Source organism: Necator americanus, chromosome X (assembly GCF_031761385.1).
Source record: "Necator americanus strain Aroian chromosome X, whole genome shotgun sequence".
Classification (NCBI taxonomy): domain Eukaryota; kingdom Metazoa; phylum Nematoda; class Chromadorea; order Rhabditida; family Ancylostomatidae; genus Necator; species Necator americanus.
The window spans coordinates 28,384,411-28,397,102 of NC_087376.1; the positions used below are offsets into that span (position 1 = coordinate 28,384,411).

The 12,692-nt window shown below is 42.1% G+C and overlaps 6 protein-coding genes across 9 annotated transcripts; 2 read left to right on the forward strand and 4 right to left on the reverse strand.

Moving 5' to 3' along the window:
• Positions 1-130: 130 nt before the first annotated feature.
• RB195_025774 (uncharacterized protein) lies at positions 131-1,552 on the reverse strand (the record flags this gene model as incomplete). Of its 2 annotated transcripts, none has more annotated exons than XM_064214057.1 (2): positions 131-1,120; positions 1,172-1,552. In XM_064214057.1, the coding sequence occupies 2 exons, from the start codon at positions 1,550-1,552 to the stop codon at positions 131-133; spliced, it is 1,371 nt and encodes a 456-aa protein (XP_064069937.1). The 2 variants fall into 2 exon arrangements, with proteins under 2 accessions (XP_064069937.1, XP_064069938.1); XM_064214056.1 differs by having other exon boundaries at positions 1,172-1,282.
• A 110-nt stretch (positions 1,553-1,662) lies between these two features.
• On the reverse strand, positions 1,663-2,094 carry RB195_025775 (uncharacterized protein; the record flags this gene model as incomplete). Its single annotated transcript, XM_064214058.1, has 1 exon — positions 1,663-2,094. The coding sequence occupies one exon, from the start codon at positions 2,092-2,094 to the stop codon at positions 1,663-1,665; it is 432 nt and encodes a 143-aa protein (XP_064069939.1).
• A 202-nt stretch (positions 2,095-2,296) lies between these two features.
• RB195_025776 (uncharacterized protein) lies at positions 2,297-2,956 on the reverse strand (the record flags this gene model as incomplete). The annotated part of the gene is made up of 1 exon (XM_064214059.1): positions 2,297-2,956. One exon carries the CDS (start codon positions 2,954-2,956, stop codon positions 2,297-2,299), a length of 660 nt encoding a protein of 219 aa, XP_064069940.1.
• Positions 2,957-3,099: 143 nt separating this feature from the next.
• On the reverse strand, positions 3,100-3,582 carry RB195_025777 (uncharacterized protein; the record flags this gene model as incomplete). The annotated part of the gene is made up of 1 exon (XM_064214060.1): positions 3,100-3,582. One exon carries the CDS (start codon positions 3,580-3,582, stop codon positions 3,100-3,102), a length of 483 nt encoding a protein of 160 aa, XP_064069941.1.
• A 183-nt stretch (positions 3,583-3,765) lies between these two features.
• On the forward strand, positions 3,766-4,314 carry RB195_025778 (uncharacterized protein; the record flags this gene model as incomplete). The annotated part of the gene is made up of 1 exon (XM_064214061.1): positions 3,766-4,314. One exon carries the CDS (start codon positions 3,766-3,768, stop codon positions 4,312-4,314), a length of 549 nt encoding a protein of 182 aa, XP_064069942.1.
• A 32-nt stretch (positions 4,315-4,346) lies between these two features.
• RB195_025779 (uncharacterized protein) lies at positions 4,347-12,680 on the forward strand (the record flags this gene model as incomplete). Of its 3 annotated transcripts, XM_013453936.2 has the most annotated exons (17): positions 5,272-5,425; positions 6,307-6,431; positions 6,521-6,612; positions 8,249-8,400; positions 8,454-8,564; positions 8,632-8,769; positions 8,860-8,953; positions 9,024-9,168; positions 9,226-9,298; positions 11,332-11,429; positions 11,556-11,678; positions 11,756-11,864; positions 11,946-12,053; positions 12,122-12,189; positions 12,318-12,372; positions 12,459-12,525; positions 12,581-12,680. In XM_013453936.2, the coding sequence occupies 17 exons, from the start codon at positions 5,272-5,274 to the stop codon at positions 12,678-12,680; spliced, it is 1,812 nt and encodes a 603-aa protein (XP_013309390.2). The 3 variants fall into 3 exon arrangements, with proteins under 3 accessions (XP_013309389.2, XP_013309390.2, XP_064069943.1); XM_013453935.2 differs by lacking the exons at positions 11,332-11,429; positions 11,556-11,678; positions 11,756-11,864; ... (3 more) ...; positions 12,459-12,525; positions 12,581-12,680 and adding an exon at positions 4,347-4,381 and having other exon boundaries at positions 5,280-5,425; positions 9,226-9,348; XM_064214062.1 differs by lacking the exons at positions 5,272-5,425; positions 6,307-6,431; positions 6,521-6,612; ... (7 more) ...; positions 12,459-12,525; positions 12,581-12,680 and having other exon boundaries at positions 11,340-11,429; positions 12,122-12,195.
• Between the last annotated feature and the right edge of the window lie 12 nt (positions 12,681-12,692).

Genomic DNA, 12,692 nt, shown 5'->3' on the forward strand with positions numbered 1-12,692 from the left:
AACACCTAAAGTTATTAGCTAATGAGTCTATCTTGCGAAGTGTTATGATACATTTAACAGCAGGTATTCCTCATCTCATCAGGTATCCCGGTTATTCTTCAAATTTTATTTCCAGTGACCTTCACTTTCATTAAAACACGCGCATGTATTCGTTCCTTCGATAATCTCCTCCAATATCCAATAGTGTCACCTTGATCTTCGAACTGGTCGAGCGGGCGCCAGTAATTCTTCCATTTGTACCGATCGCGTGCCAGAGTAGCCCAGTGGTTCCTCCTTCCGCGTGGGACACGAAGAGCATCATATTTTTCTTTGAAGGACTTCGTGAAGAAATCTGACCATCGGGTCGGCGGTCTTCCTGTAGTGCGCTTAATATCGCGGGAACCCAGTCGCTCACGGCTCTGGTCCAACGGTTGTCATTAAAGCGCATCACGTGTCCGACCCACCTTATTTTACTTTCCTTGGCAAACACGGCGGCGTCTCTAATCTTCGATCGTTGACGTAGGAGAGAACTTCGAATCCCGTCCCTCGCTTGCGTGAAACGGGATACTCCTAGCATCACTCTCTCAATTCCGCGTTCAATGACGCTCACCGCGTTTTCTTCCTGCTTGCGAAATGCCCAGGTTTCCGAAGCATGGATCAAAGCAGGAAACCGGGTGTTCCTGGTCTTCTTCACTACATCTTCGATGCTCTTGTACGCTCCCCAAGCCGCTCGTCTCCTTCTGCCCAGCTCGGGGGTCAGGTCGTTCATCATGTTCAGTTCCCGACTCAGATAAACGTAGCTAGTGCATTCGGATATGTTCGTTCCGTTGAGCGTGAATGGGGCATACGAGACCCATCCGTTCCGCTTGAACATCGTCTTTTGTAGATTCAGCTGAAGACCGATGCATCCACATGTTTCGTCGAATTCGGTCAGCATTCGTTCCGCTTGGCTGATGCTAAGCGTTATCAGTACGATGTCATCAGCAAAGCGCAAATGGTGTAGCTGCCGACCATCAACCTTCGCTCCCATGTCGTCCCATTCCAACTTTCGCATTGCGTTCTCGAGAGTGGCTGTGAATATTTTGGGTGAAATTGTATCATCCTGTCGGACCCCCCTCTTCACGTCAATGATGATGTTCTTCTAGAATGGCGAAATTCCGGTCGTGAAGTTACTGTACAACTCTCGAAGTACCTTTACATACTGAGTAGGGACGCCTTGGTTGTCCAAAGCTTCCATGACCGCTTTCGTCTCAACTGAGTCGAAGGCCTTCTTCAAGTCGATGAAGGTGAGACAAAGCGGCATTTTGCACTTTCGTGATACCTCGATGAGTTTCGAAACAGTGTGAATGTGTTCAATCGTGCTGAATCCTTTTTGTAACCCTGCTTTCTCGCATGGCTGTCCTTCATCTAAGACTTTTTCAATCCTATTAAGGATCACTCTTGTAAAGAGCTTGTAGATGACGGACAGTAAGCAGATTGGGCGATAACTATCTATGTCATGTGGATCTCCCTTCTTAAACAACAACACGGTTTTGCTGGTCTTCCACTGTTTAGGAACCTTGCATTCCGACATGTAACATGTAAAGAGCCTTGTTAGGGTGTTAATGAGTAATGGCGGAAGGTTCTTTAGGTGTCCTGGTCCTTTTCTGTCGGAAACGGGTGCCGTACGATTTCTAACCGACATCACAACATTTCGTACTTCGAACGGGTGAACCTCTGGAACAACATCAGATGATGAGAGCAAGTGGGCATGGCGAAGAGATCAGAGTAGAAGTCGTAGATGATTTTCTCCATCCCCATTCTCGATGCAATGGTTGTTCCCTTCGGATTCCGGAGAGCAGTCATCCTCGTCTTGCGACTGATGAAGTCTCGACGGGCATAGCGGATGCTTTTCCCCGCATCTGCAGCTTCAGTCAGCACTTCTGCTCTTCTCTCTTTAAGGTCTTCCTTTATTGCCTCTCTGCAAAGCCTTGCGAGCGCGGACGTGAATTCTTGGTTCCCTGCGGCTCGTGCTGCTCCACGCTGGCGTATCAGCTCAAGAGTTTCAAGAGACAGGCGTCTCTTGGTGGTTTTAGAACTTTCAGCTTTCTTCGCGCAGTTCGACGACCCGGTCATAGTCCTCGTCGATGTTGTCCACTGCGGAGTCTTCCCAAAAGCCGGCTAAAGTAGCGAAGAGATCTCAGTTTATGATAGTTCCTGGATTTCTCCATCTGAACTTGGCTGCTTTCTCTGCTCTCCTTGTGAAGGAAAATATTCCTCGGAGGAGGCGATGGTCCGATCCCGTATAGAACTTTGATACAACACCGACGTCCGTCATTCAGAACCTTTTACTGACGATGATGTGGTATATTTCATTACGGTATCCTCCACCAGGAGACTCCCACGTCCAGCGTAGAGAGGAGGGCTTCTGGAATTGCGAGTTCCCATGAATGGTCATAGTCGTCGTGATGAACTCGGAGAGCCTCTCCCCCTGGTCGTTCCATTGTAGGCCGTGGGTCCCGGTATGAAGTTCCTCCGGCGTGCTTCTTGGGGCAACTTTGGCGTTGAAATCGCCAATTATGACCTTGTAGAAGGCATGATCTTCTCGGTAGAACTTCTCCAGATCCATATAAAAAGCTTTGACTTCTTCTTCATCGCAGCCTGATGTTGGAGCGTAAGCGACGAAGATAGTCAAAGCTGGTGTTGGACCACACCTCCTCATCCGCAGACGTCCGATTCGGGTCGTAAGTTGTTCTAAAGAGTCGATGTTCTTTGCCATACTCGTGTTGACGAGGACGCCAACTCCTCGAACACCTCTACTGTCGCATGTTCCTGAGAACAGTTCTTCTCCAGTTTCATATACGGCGTTGAGAGTATGACGTCGTCTCGCCTCGGTCAGTCCGATGACGTCGTATTTGATCTTCTTGGCTCGCATCATCAAATCTTCGATGGCCGCTTCCGATGCAGGCGTACGTGCGTTATAAGTACAGATCGTCATCCTAGTCCTTTTCCGTTTCGGTAGCCTATGTGACTCCTGCAACCCCGTCCTTCCTGGCGCTACCGTTCCTCCGGAATCAGGAGACTCTTTTCTATTACTGTGACATGCAAAAGAATTTTAAAACCCATGGGCAGGTTGCAAGCCTATAGTCCCATAAGTTTTTGGAAGAACTTCCGTTCTCCCTGAGTGGACATGTGGAGCTTATTTGTTGGAGGCGACTCCAAACCGCCTCCCTTGCACCTCCCAGTCACTCGATTGCGGGCTTTTGGCCGGACCGAAGTGCGGGATACAAGGATGTCATGAGTCAGTCCTGGCTCAGCAGAAACAGGGAGTCCATTACCTGAATCCACCCGCGTCTCTGGGCAAGCACAAGGTCGCTTTTGGTCCGCGATTAGCTCCCTATCCGCCACTTGGGGATCATCTTTTGGTTGTTCTCGGGTGAGTTTTATGTACTGCGATCTTTCATTCAGAATTCTAAAGCATTCGTCGATTTCGGATTGCGTTGATGTTATAATGAAGCAATCATCGATATAACGGCAGTACATCTGTGGAAGACGTTCTATCACTGGTTGTTCTATTCTGCTCATAAAGCAAACGGCAAGAACTGGAGCAAGCCTTTGGCCCATAGCAAGTCCTCTTATTTGAGAGAAATATTTTTCTGACCATTCAAAAATATTGCACTGGAGGCATTCGTTGATCAGGATCACTATGCGTTGCTTGCTTAGATCAAAGGTTTCTATATTACGGCCGTGTCTATCTAACATTTGACCGTTTGTGTACAAAGAGGTCACATCAAATGACTTCCACAGATGTACTGCCGTTATATCGATGATTGCTTCATTATAACATCAACGCAATCCGAAATGGACGAATGCTTTAGAATTCTGAATGAACGATCGCAGTACATAAAACTCACCCGAGAACAACCAAAAGATGGTTGGCTGCCTTATTTGAATGCTCAAATAAAACTACACAATGGCATTGCAAGTGTGAAATGGTATCACAAGGAAAGCTCGAAAAACGTACTGATAAACGCAAAGTCAGCCCATCCTAATGGCATGAAAAAGGCAATTATCCGAAATATGGTCAAAACAGCAACAGCAATGTGCACAGGGGATAAAGAACGGGAGGAATCACTAAAACTAGCCACAAGCATAGTTAGTTCAAACGGTTATTCGACATTGAAATCTAGCACCCAATCTCGAACTACGAACAGGATCCCACGTGAAGGTAGAATTCCTTTGTGCATCCCCTTCGTCTCTGACTACTTAACTGCTGCTATACACCGGACTCTTTTGCGAGCACAGCTGCGAGATGATGTTGTGTTGGTGGATATCCCAAACGACAGCATCAAGTGACAATTAGTTCGCAAGAGATTCTACGATAATCAATGCGTGTCAGAATGTTGCGTGGCTTGTCCATTCGGTAAGGCCGGTGATTGCGCGAACATCGGAGTTATTTACCAAATAGAATGCCTAACGTGCAACGCCATTTATATTGGAGAAACTGGAAGGATGCTGAACGTGCGTATCAAGGAACATTTGGCTAGTAAAAGGCGAGGAAGTTCGATGACACCGCTAGGGCGCCACAAAAATGATAAGCATGATGAAAATGAGTTTGAAATAAAATGTACAATATTTGCGCACGAGAAAGAAATATCTGCTAGGAAGGCATTGGAAGCATTCTGGATTTCCGTCAGGAATCCGTCCATGAATAACAAAAATGAGTGCTTATCAGTTACCAATGACTTCTTGCCGTTCGTAACACTCTGTGAGCTATAAGATTGTCCCACATGCAGTTCCTTAACGTTATCCACACACCAGTTCTTAAGGATACTGCACAGTGCGTAGATCTCATTCGCCTTGTTGACAATCTTTAAGAACGAGGTGGTTCACCAGCCTCGCTAGTCGGTGAGACTAACTCAGTTCGTTTTCCTTTTGAAAGTCTTGCGTGGTGTACTTAGAACGGTATCGAGGCTTGGCGAGAAGAGAGGAGGAGTTTGATGGGATATGCATGGCATCAAAGACCTCGAAGCATTTTCAGGCCTTCGATAAAGACGAGTTTGGCGAAACGTCAGGCCAATAAAAAAGTTCCAAATAAACCTCGTTGGCATAACAAGAAAACATAAATAAATTCTCGATTGTTTGTACATCCTTAGTTTTTTTTTGTGATTGGAGATTCTATTTAGCATCGATAAGACCTTTATAACTTATCATCTTGGCCACTGCTGTTATAAAGGAACACTTTCATAGTCTAAGGGTCAGAGAATGTTGCCTTAATGAGTGTGGAAGGCAGTCAATTAAAACAGTGAATAAATGTTTAGATACAAGCATGTCAGCGTTCGAAATAGTGCCGAAGAATCAGCTTTCTACAATGCTGCAGAGTTTGAGGAATCAGAGAGTAATCGCATTTTCATGCGCTTATTGAAGAGGCAACTAGCAGCTACGTTGTGGAAATATCCTGCGCAGTGTGAGGAACTTTTTCTGGATGTTCCCACGATTTTCCATTATCAATGTCATCTGGTTTGGTCTTTGTTGTTGTATGTTTGCTATCCTAATGAAGCAAGTCCACATTTCAAATCTGATCCAAATTTTGAAATATATGCTTTTGCTTCACTAAGAAAGTTGCTAGAAATTAGCTTTCAATATTCGATCATTTTGGTTTTGCAGTTACTGGTTAGTACCTCGTTCACAGTCACTCCGGTTGTTGCCATTGTTCTAGCTATAGCATGCTATGAATATGATGATGTTGGGGTCTCTGTGCACCAATATGGGTCCGGGTTGGAGATTACAATTATGAGTGTGGCCACACTCAAATCCCCTTGATCGTCCTAAAAACGGCGTGGGAAACGCCTTAGTTCCTACAATTTATGTTAGAACGGTCTATATTTGTGCACGCTCATATTCTTTCAGCAACCTATTCATTAGTTTCACGTGAATAGGCCGCTAAGGAGACCTCATTTGTTCTCGAATACTCGCTCGTTGGCGCGACGCATGCACAAGGATGGCGCGCTCTAACCGTACCTCCTAGGAACTAAGCTCGTTTCCCAAGTTGTTTTCCATCACGAAGAAATTGAGAAACCGTTTTTCAGGAACAAGAAATTTAGAAGAAAATAAGCGTTATCACGCTCATAATCATAGTCTACAATCCGAACGCATATTGTTCCGCAGAAACCCTAAAATCGTCAATTTCGTGATATACCATTGAATGCCTTTAAAGAATGAAAGTTAGTGTACACTCAGTTTTAAAAAAAAGTTCTTTGTTTTAAACATGTCCATCAAGCCTACGTTTTATGGTAATCACTAGAAATTTAAGGCATAATTAACAACGTTAGTTTATTCTTTTTGCAGTTCTCCAGAACTTTTTTGATTTCTACGGTGCGATTCTGAGTTATGTGATCCAGGTGTTCCCCATATTTATTTTCAACTCTTATCAGGATTTGGATGCACCTACTCTTGCTCAACAAATCAGTAACGTTAGTTTCAAGTAATATATTTTTATCTTTTGTTCCAAAATTGCATATTTATTGATAAGTATCTGCAACGAACGGTTTTTGTCTTCCAGAATGCGTTTTTCTTCATCTATCTCATCAACAGCTTTACAAGATTAACAGACCTGGCTCTCGACGTGGGAGAAATGGCAGGATATACACAAAGGTTTTCTTCTTCATTTACTTCTTTTAGTTTTTTCTAGGGGTTTAAGAGAACATACGCTAGTTTTAAACACTCCTATGGTTACGAGTGCCCTTTCCGAGCGAGGAACAAATCTTTTTATTTTGAAGTCGGCACCTAATTTCGAGGAAACTTAAGAACTTCGAGACTGTCTTTTCAAAAATATCCGAGAGATCATGGAAGAGTGCAAGAGACGTTAAGTCGGCCAGTGCTCCATCATTCCCATAGATTCCTTGTAGAAGTAAAGAAATACCTTGTGAGTTCATTGCTGCAAGTCTGCACACATCTATACCTCTTTCGTTTACTGCTAGTTCCACCAACCAACTTCACGTGATAAATGTGTTCAGTTTTTTGCAGCGAACTCCGTCCTTTCGCGCTGCTGATAAAAAAAATCTCAGAGATAAGGATGCCACCATATGGGTGGATTCGCCTCATAGTGCTAATGTACAGCAAAAAAAAAACTATGGCTTCTACTCTCATCGAAGTGTTTCAAGGAAGGATTCATAATATGCCGAATGAGTTATGCGGAGTAATGTTTATGAGGCAGTATATGAATCTCTTAGTAATACAACTGTTACCCTGTAGTGAACAAAACCAACTGGAAGTAAGATTAGCTATAAAAGTGTTTTATGGTCCAGTGAGTGGCTTGACATCTCTCAATATAAAAGATTAGCTGCACTTGCAAAAAATTCTCTATTCCTTACTTGCTGCAATTTGATGCGATTACGAACCCTGTACCATGCTGAAATAGTGTTTGAAACGTTGAAAGCACATGTGATTTTTTCATGAGACCTCAAATGACTCCCTTAACTCTGAGTGTTCTTTGCTTTAGTAGGCGCTGAAGTTCTTATCAGGCGGCGATTAGCTGCTGTAGCTGGCATTAGTCTGGGTGGTCGTATGAGTACGCGCTTATCTGCACGGATCAAAAGTCAAATAGTCGACTTTTCCTGATCTAGCGAATCAACCTAAATTAAAAAGAAAATTGAGAACACTCAGATATCATGAGGTCAATCCATGAAAACAAGTAGTGTAACGAAATCCGGAGTAATGGACTAGAATTAGCGCACCTCCAACTTCTCCTTAAAGGCATCACCCTGCGAATCTGAGGTGGTGCAGATTCAGATGGAGTATTCTTATAAGGGATAGTAGATTATGAAGAGGAGGGTGATTCCGTCCATTTCTTCCTAATTGTCGTAAAAAAACGGCCCGGAGGATGCGGTGCCCACAAGGCTGGCGTGTTCTAGTCGAACTTGTAGAAAATAGTGCGCCAGAACGCCCGAAGCCGTGTCTTTTTACGGCAATTAGGAAGAAATGGACAGAATCATCCCCCCCCCCCCCTCTCCATTATGACTGCTTATCTAAGTCAGAAGAAGGTTTTTAGAGGTTTATGAAGCTTTTTTTTTTAGTTTTTTGAAATAAATATCATTAATCACTTGCAGAACGGTTGCACAGCAAGACCATCTTTATTTGCTAGACACGTTATTGTGAACAATTTGTCATGAGCTTCACGTAGCTGTGCAATTCAATTGCTTCTGAAGACAGTTCTTCTCCAACTACATAATTCAACTTGATCTATGTTAATTCCAAGTAAAACCATTCATATAAAGACTATTTTATGCAGGATAGCCGAGTTAGTTCGATGTATGAAACGACTAAATGACGAAGACAGTATCACATGGACAGATAGTGACGACGGAGCAAAATCTCCTGATTTGTTTATCACGAAGGAACTCACCTATTCTACGCCTGGAGGCTCCCATGATCTTGTTTCTGGTAAAATCCAAGTGTATCCTCAAACTTCAGACTTTCATTAATCAAATTTTTAGGTCTCAATTTCAAACTTTCCAAGAGTAAAACATTATTGATTACTGGTAATAGCGGTGTTGGCAAATCCTCCCTCGTGAGAATAATAAGGAAATTATGGGAGCAACGATCCGGTAAATATTCATTGTACTTATGATTTTTAATGAGTTGACTTTATGAGTTCCATTTGAAATCTTTTAGGTGCAATTATTAGGAACTTTACTCTTAACAACACTATGTTTATTCCTCAACGCCCATACCTTCCTCCTGGGCAGTTATCCCTCAGGCAACAGGTTGTGTTCCCTCAAATAGATAAAGGAGAGAATAACATGGATATTGGTGGGTTCCGTTTACTCTACTTTTCTTGAAAGTCAAGTATCCAGTAGGGTGTCTTAGGAAACTGTTTCAATATATGAAAAGTGTTTTTAGACAATACCAGGATCATTAACATTCTGCAAGCTCTTCATCTCAGAAACTTAATATCCATGTGCGGAGGTCTGACCGATCCAGCAAACTTTGAGTGGTATGTCCGAACGTGTTAGTTGCGTAAATCATTCTCGTCCAACTATTACCTGGTTTTCAAAACATTTCAGGCAAGATACGCTTTCCCCCGGTGAACAACAACGCCTTTCAATCGCACGAATACTCTATCACAAACCATCCTTTGTATTCCTGGATGAAGCAACAAGTAGCTTGTCGACTGAAGTTGAAGCCACTGTCTATGGACTACTGAGAGAAGTGGGGAGAGTTGTACAAGAAAAAAAAGAAGAAAAAGACCAAAACGACTTTATTTAGCAAGGAATCTCGTATGTGTCAACGGGACACAGGCCGTCACTGAGGTCACTCCACGACGTTGAGCTGCACTTGGGTGAGGAAGATGACCTGAAGATAATAGATTATGAACAAACCAAATTCTAACGTCTTTCCATTCATTTCTTTAATGTTCACTGCCTTGAATTTTTACGTCAATCAGTTCTCAGTTAGTTACTGATCACGGATCGCTAGTCCACAGTCTAGCGAAAAGCGGAAAAAAGACAATGAAACATCCCTGTTAGTGGTCATAATTTTTAATTTGAATTTCCTATTACATGCATGTTTTAATTCGTTCTCAATGAGGTCTCCAATCGTTTATCGTTTCCACCGATCACTCCAATCGCAGATCGCAGCAATCAGCAAATAAATTTCTGTGCGTTTGTAAATGCATCCTAAGAAATAAATATTTGTCACATTCTTTGGTGGTTACTATTTATATAATTACACAAGTAGGTAAACGAGAAGTTGAACGGCGATGACCTCAATTTTCTCCTTATTACTCAATGTTCATGAGTTTTTCAACAATGTTGAGTTCATAACTATTCGAACTTTTTTTTTTTTGAAAGAGTTTTGTGCTGTGATGGCTTGCATGACGGAAGAACCAGGCAGAGAACTTCCGTTCTACACAGTTGAAAGTTTGGCAGCAATGGAGCATTAAACCATTAACTTGTTTCGCTGTTACAGCGTATTTGATGAGAGGTCGAAATGAGGTACGTGGACTTGCTCATCCTCGGCTGCCCTAACAGTTCTTGCGTTACCACTTCTTCTTGAGGTTTGACCGCTTGTCTAAAAGTTGTTGTCCGAAAGGAAATAGTTTCTCTACATTGAATAGAAGCACGAGAATGAAAACATAGGAAATTCGCTTTGTCCACGTTACTTTGATCATTTATTAAAAATTCTGACATAACGAAACACAGTTGTTTACCGGTCCAACGCTCTATGGTCCCTAAATTTCCGACTGTGAAGAACGTAAGGATCACTACTTATTTTCCTCACCACAAAAATTCCCACTACACAAGCTTTTTGAGAAGTTTTGTTTGAATGTCCCACCATGTACACGCCACCAATACTTGTTACAACGAATTAATACGCCAAGAAGCAGAAGAACACAAAAATAAACTCTTAGATGAAATAGTGTTCAGTATTGCACCAGCGAAAAGCAAAAACTGCAACATTAGAAGATGACTAAACTGTGGAAAAAAAGATTTGATTTAATAAAATATATTGCAATCAGTTATTTACATTTTTTTAGTTCCAGTACTGACAGGATGTTCACACGTACACCAACAACATTTATCATTGTCAGCGATATATTGAAGATAAAGGAATTTACAGGAATACGAAGTTTCCGTTACTCTATGAAGAAGAGCATTCGAGTAATGACACTGAAAATACGGGAATACAATTTACGATTAATTGAGAAATGCAGTAACGGATAATCTCCTTTGATCATCTTTTTTGGATGCAATATTCACCTCAAGAATTTTCTCCTTCTTTCCTTCCTTCTCGAAAAACTTGCTGAATGGTGTGGCTTTCTTGTCTCTCTACTTATCTTTCAAGTATTTTAGTCAAAAGAACTAATTCAGCACACTTAAATTCCTGTTGTGCGTAAATCAAATAGAGGAGCTACATATCTATATTACTCATAGCTGCACCGAAGTACATCAAAAGTGAACGGATTAGATCACTTAGAGAGGATTTCGAGGCGATTTTGCACTACTGAGTGCAACTGAAATGCTATTGTGTTAATAGCCATAATCGTAGAGCAAACATCACACTATTCTTTTATTTGCACAATATGCTGAGAATCAAATACAACATTGCAACACTGAGAGCAGGTGGATCCATAAACAGATCACAAAGATGAGCTTGGATATAAAAACAGTCTCAGACGTTGGCAGATATCACTTCAATCAGCCAGCGTAAGGAATTCAAAGCTGTATCATCCTCTTACGAAACCACCACTAAAGACAGACTACTATTTAGCACACTATCATTAGTATCATTATCACTATCATTACCACCTAATATCATATCTTCGCCAGCTGGTTCTTTTTCTTTTTACATTTTTTTACGTTATAGTCTTAGGTATCATCATGTCATACTTCGTTCTTGCCGTCGCTTTTCTAGCTGTTGGGAGCAATGCCGGAATTACAGACAAAAACTGTACAACGGCTGATGGAAAGGTGAAGTGTACAGTTTATACTTCTTCAAAGCTTCAAAGTTTTGAGAATAAAGGAGAAGAGATCTTCTTAAGAATAAGAAACATTTATAAACGTAGTGTTACTATGAAAAGCAAAAAAAAAATTTAGTGGGCTGACCGTGCCTTGGGTTGCTCCAACAGCGTTTCTGACGGTGTTTGCGACTCAATTGTAGCTGCACAAACTCCACTTACAGTCGGTACTGACACTGACCGAGCTTCTAACTGCTACCAGGTAGGATTAACTAGTGAACATTTCTGTACAACGTTTCGTTTCATTTCATTTTCAACGAAATCATTATGTTATTTTAGATGAACAGTGCCGATTCTGAAGAAAAAAAGCAGGCTATGATAAATATGTGCCCAAAAACATGCGGTTATTGTTGTTTAACGCCCGAGTACAACTGTGCAAACAGAGAATGTATGTCATTGCAACATAACAGCGCTACATTTTTGAAAATAAGTTAGAATTGCAACAACCGCAGACGTTTCTACTATTCAGTCCCTGGCGTTACTTGCTCCACCATCACTCAGGCTCAATGCAAAGATCCTAAATGGCGTGAAATCGTCGCCCGTGATTGCCCGAATGTGTGCGGTTTTTGCCTTGAAGGTTTGTGTTCATCTTCTCCTGTAACTACTACCGATCAGAAATTGGTCTCTTCTTGTTGCAAATTCCAGGTGGTTGCGTTGATGCAGCAATCGAATGTGCAAACGACAAGAGCATCTGCCGTAATGTCGACATGCAGGTCTAGACTTCCTCCCCGTTTTTTTTTTTTCAAACATTGAAAACTAGTTTTCATGAGAGGTAGTCGGTCACCTTCGGCACCATCTCTTCTTTTTACCTTGTGCAAGAAATGTGAGGGAATTCTTTCAGGCATTCGTCCAAGTTAATTGCAAGAAGACGTGCGGTTATTGTACTGGAACCACCTGTGAGCATTAACATTTATATAATTTTGAAACAAATCCCTTTCCTTACTACTGACTTGTTGTAAGGATTATGCAACATCATTTCCAGCAAGCCCGCTTTTTCCTGGAGGAAACACTTACGCTCCTGGAACATCATGCATGGATTCATCAACCAAGTACAATATTTGTGTGTAAGAAAGATAGCAGGACAAATGACAAATCCTAATTTAGCTGTGCCTCGTGGAAGGTGAACGGTTTCTGCCAAAATGCTTTCTACAACGATGACCAAAAGGCCAAGTTTTGTGCTAGGACGTGTGGACTGTGCCGCTGAAAGTTTTTCCAT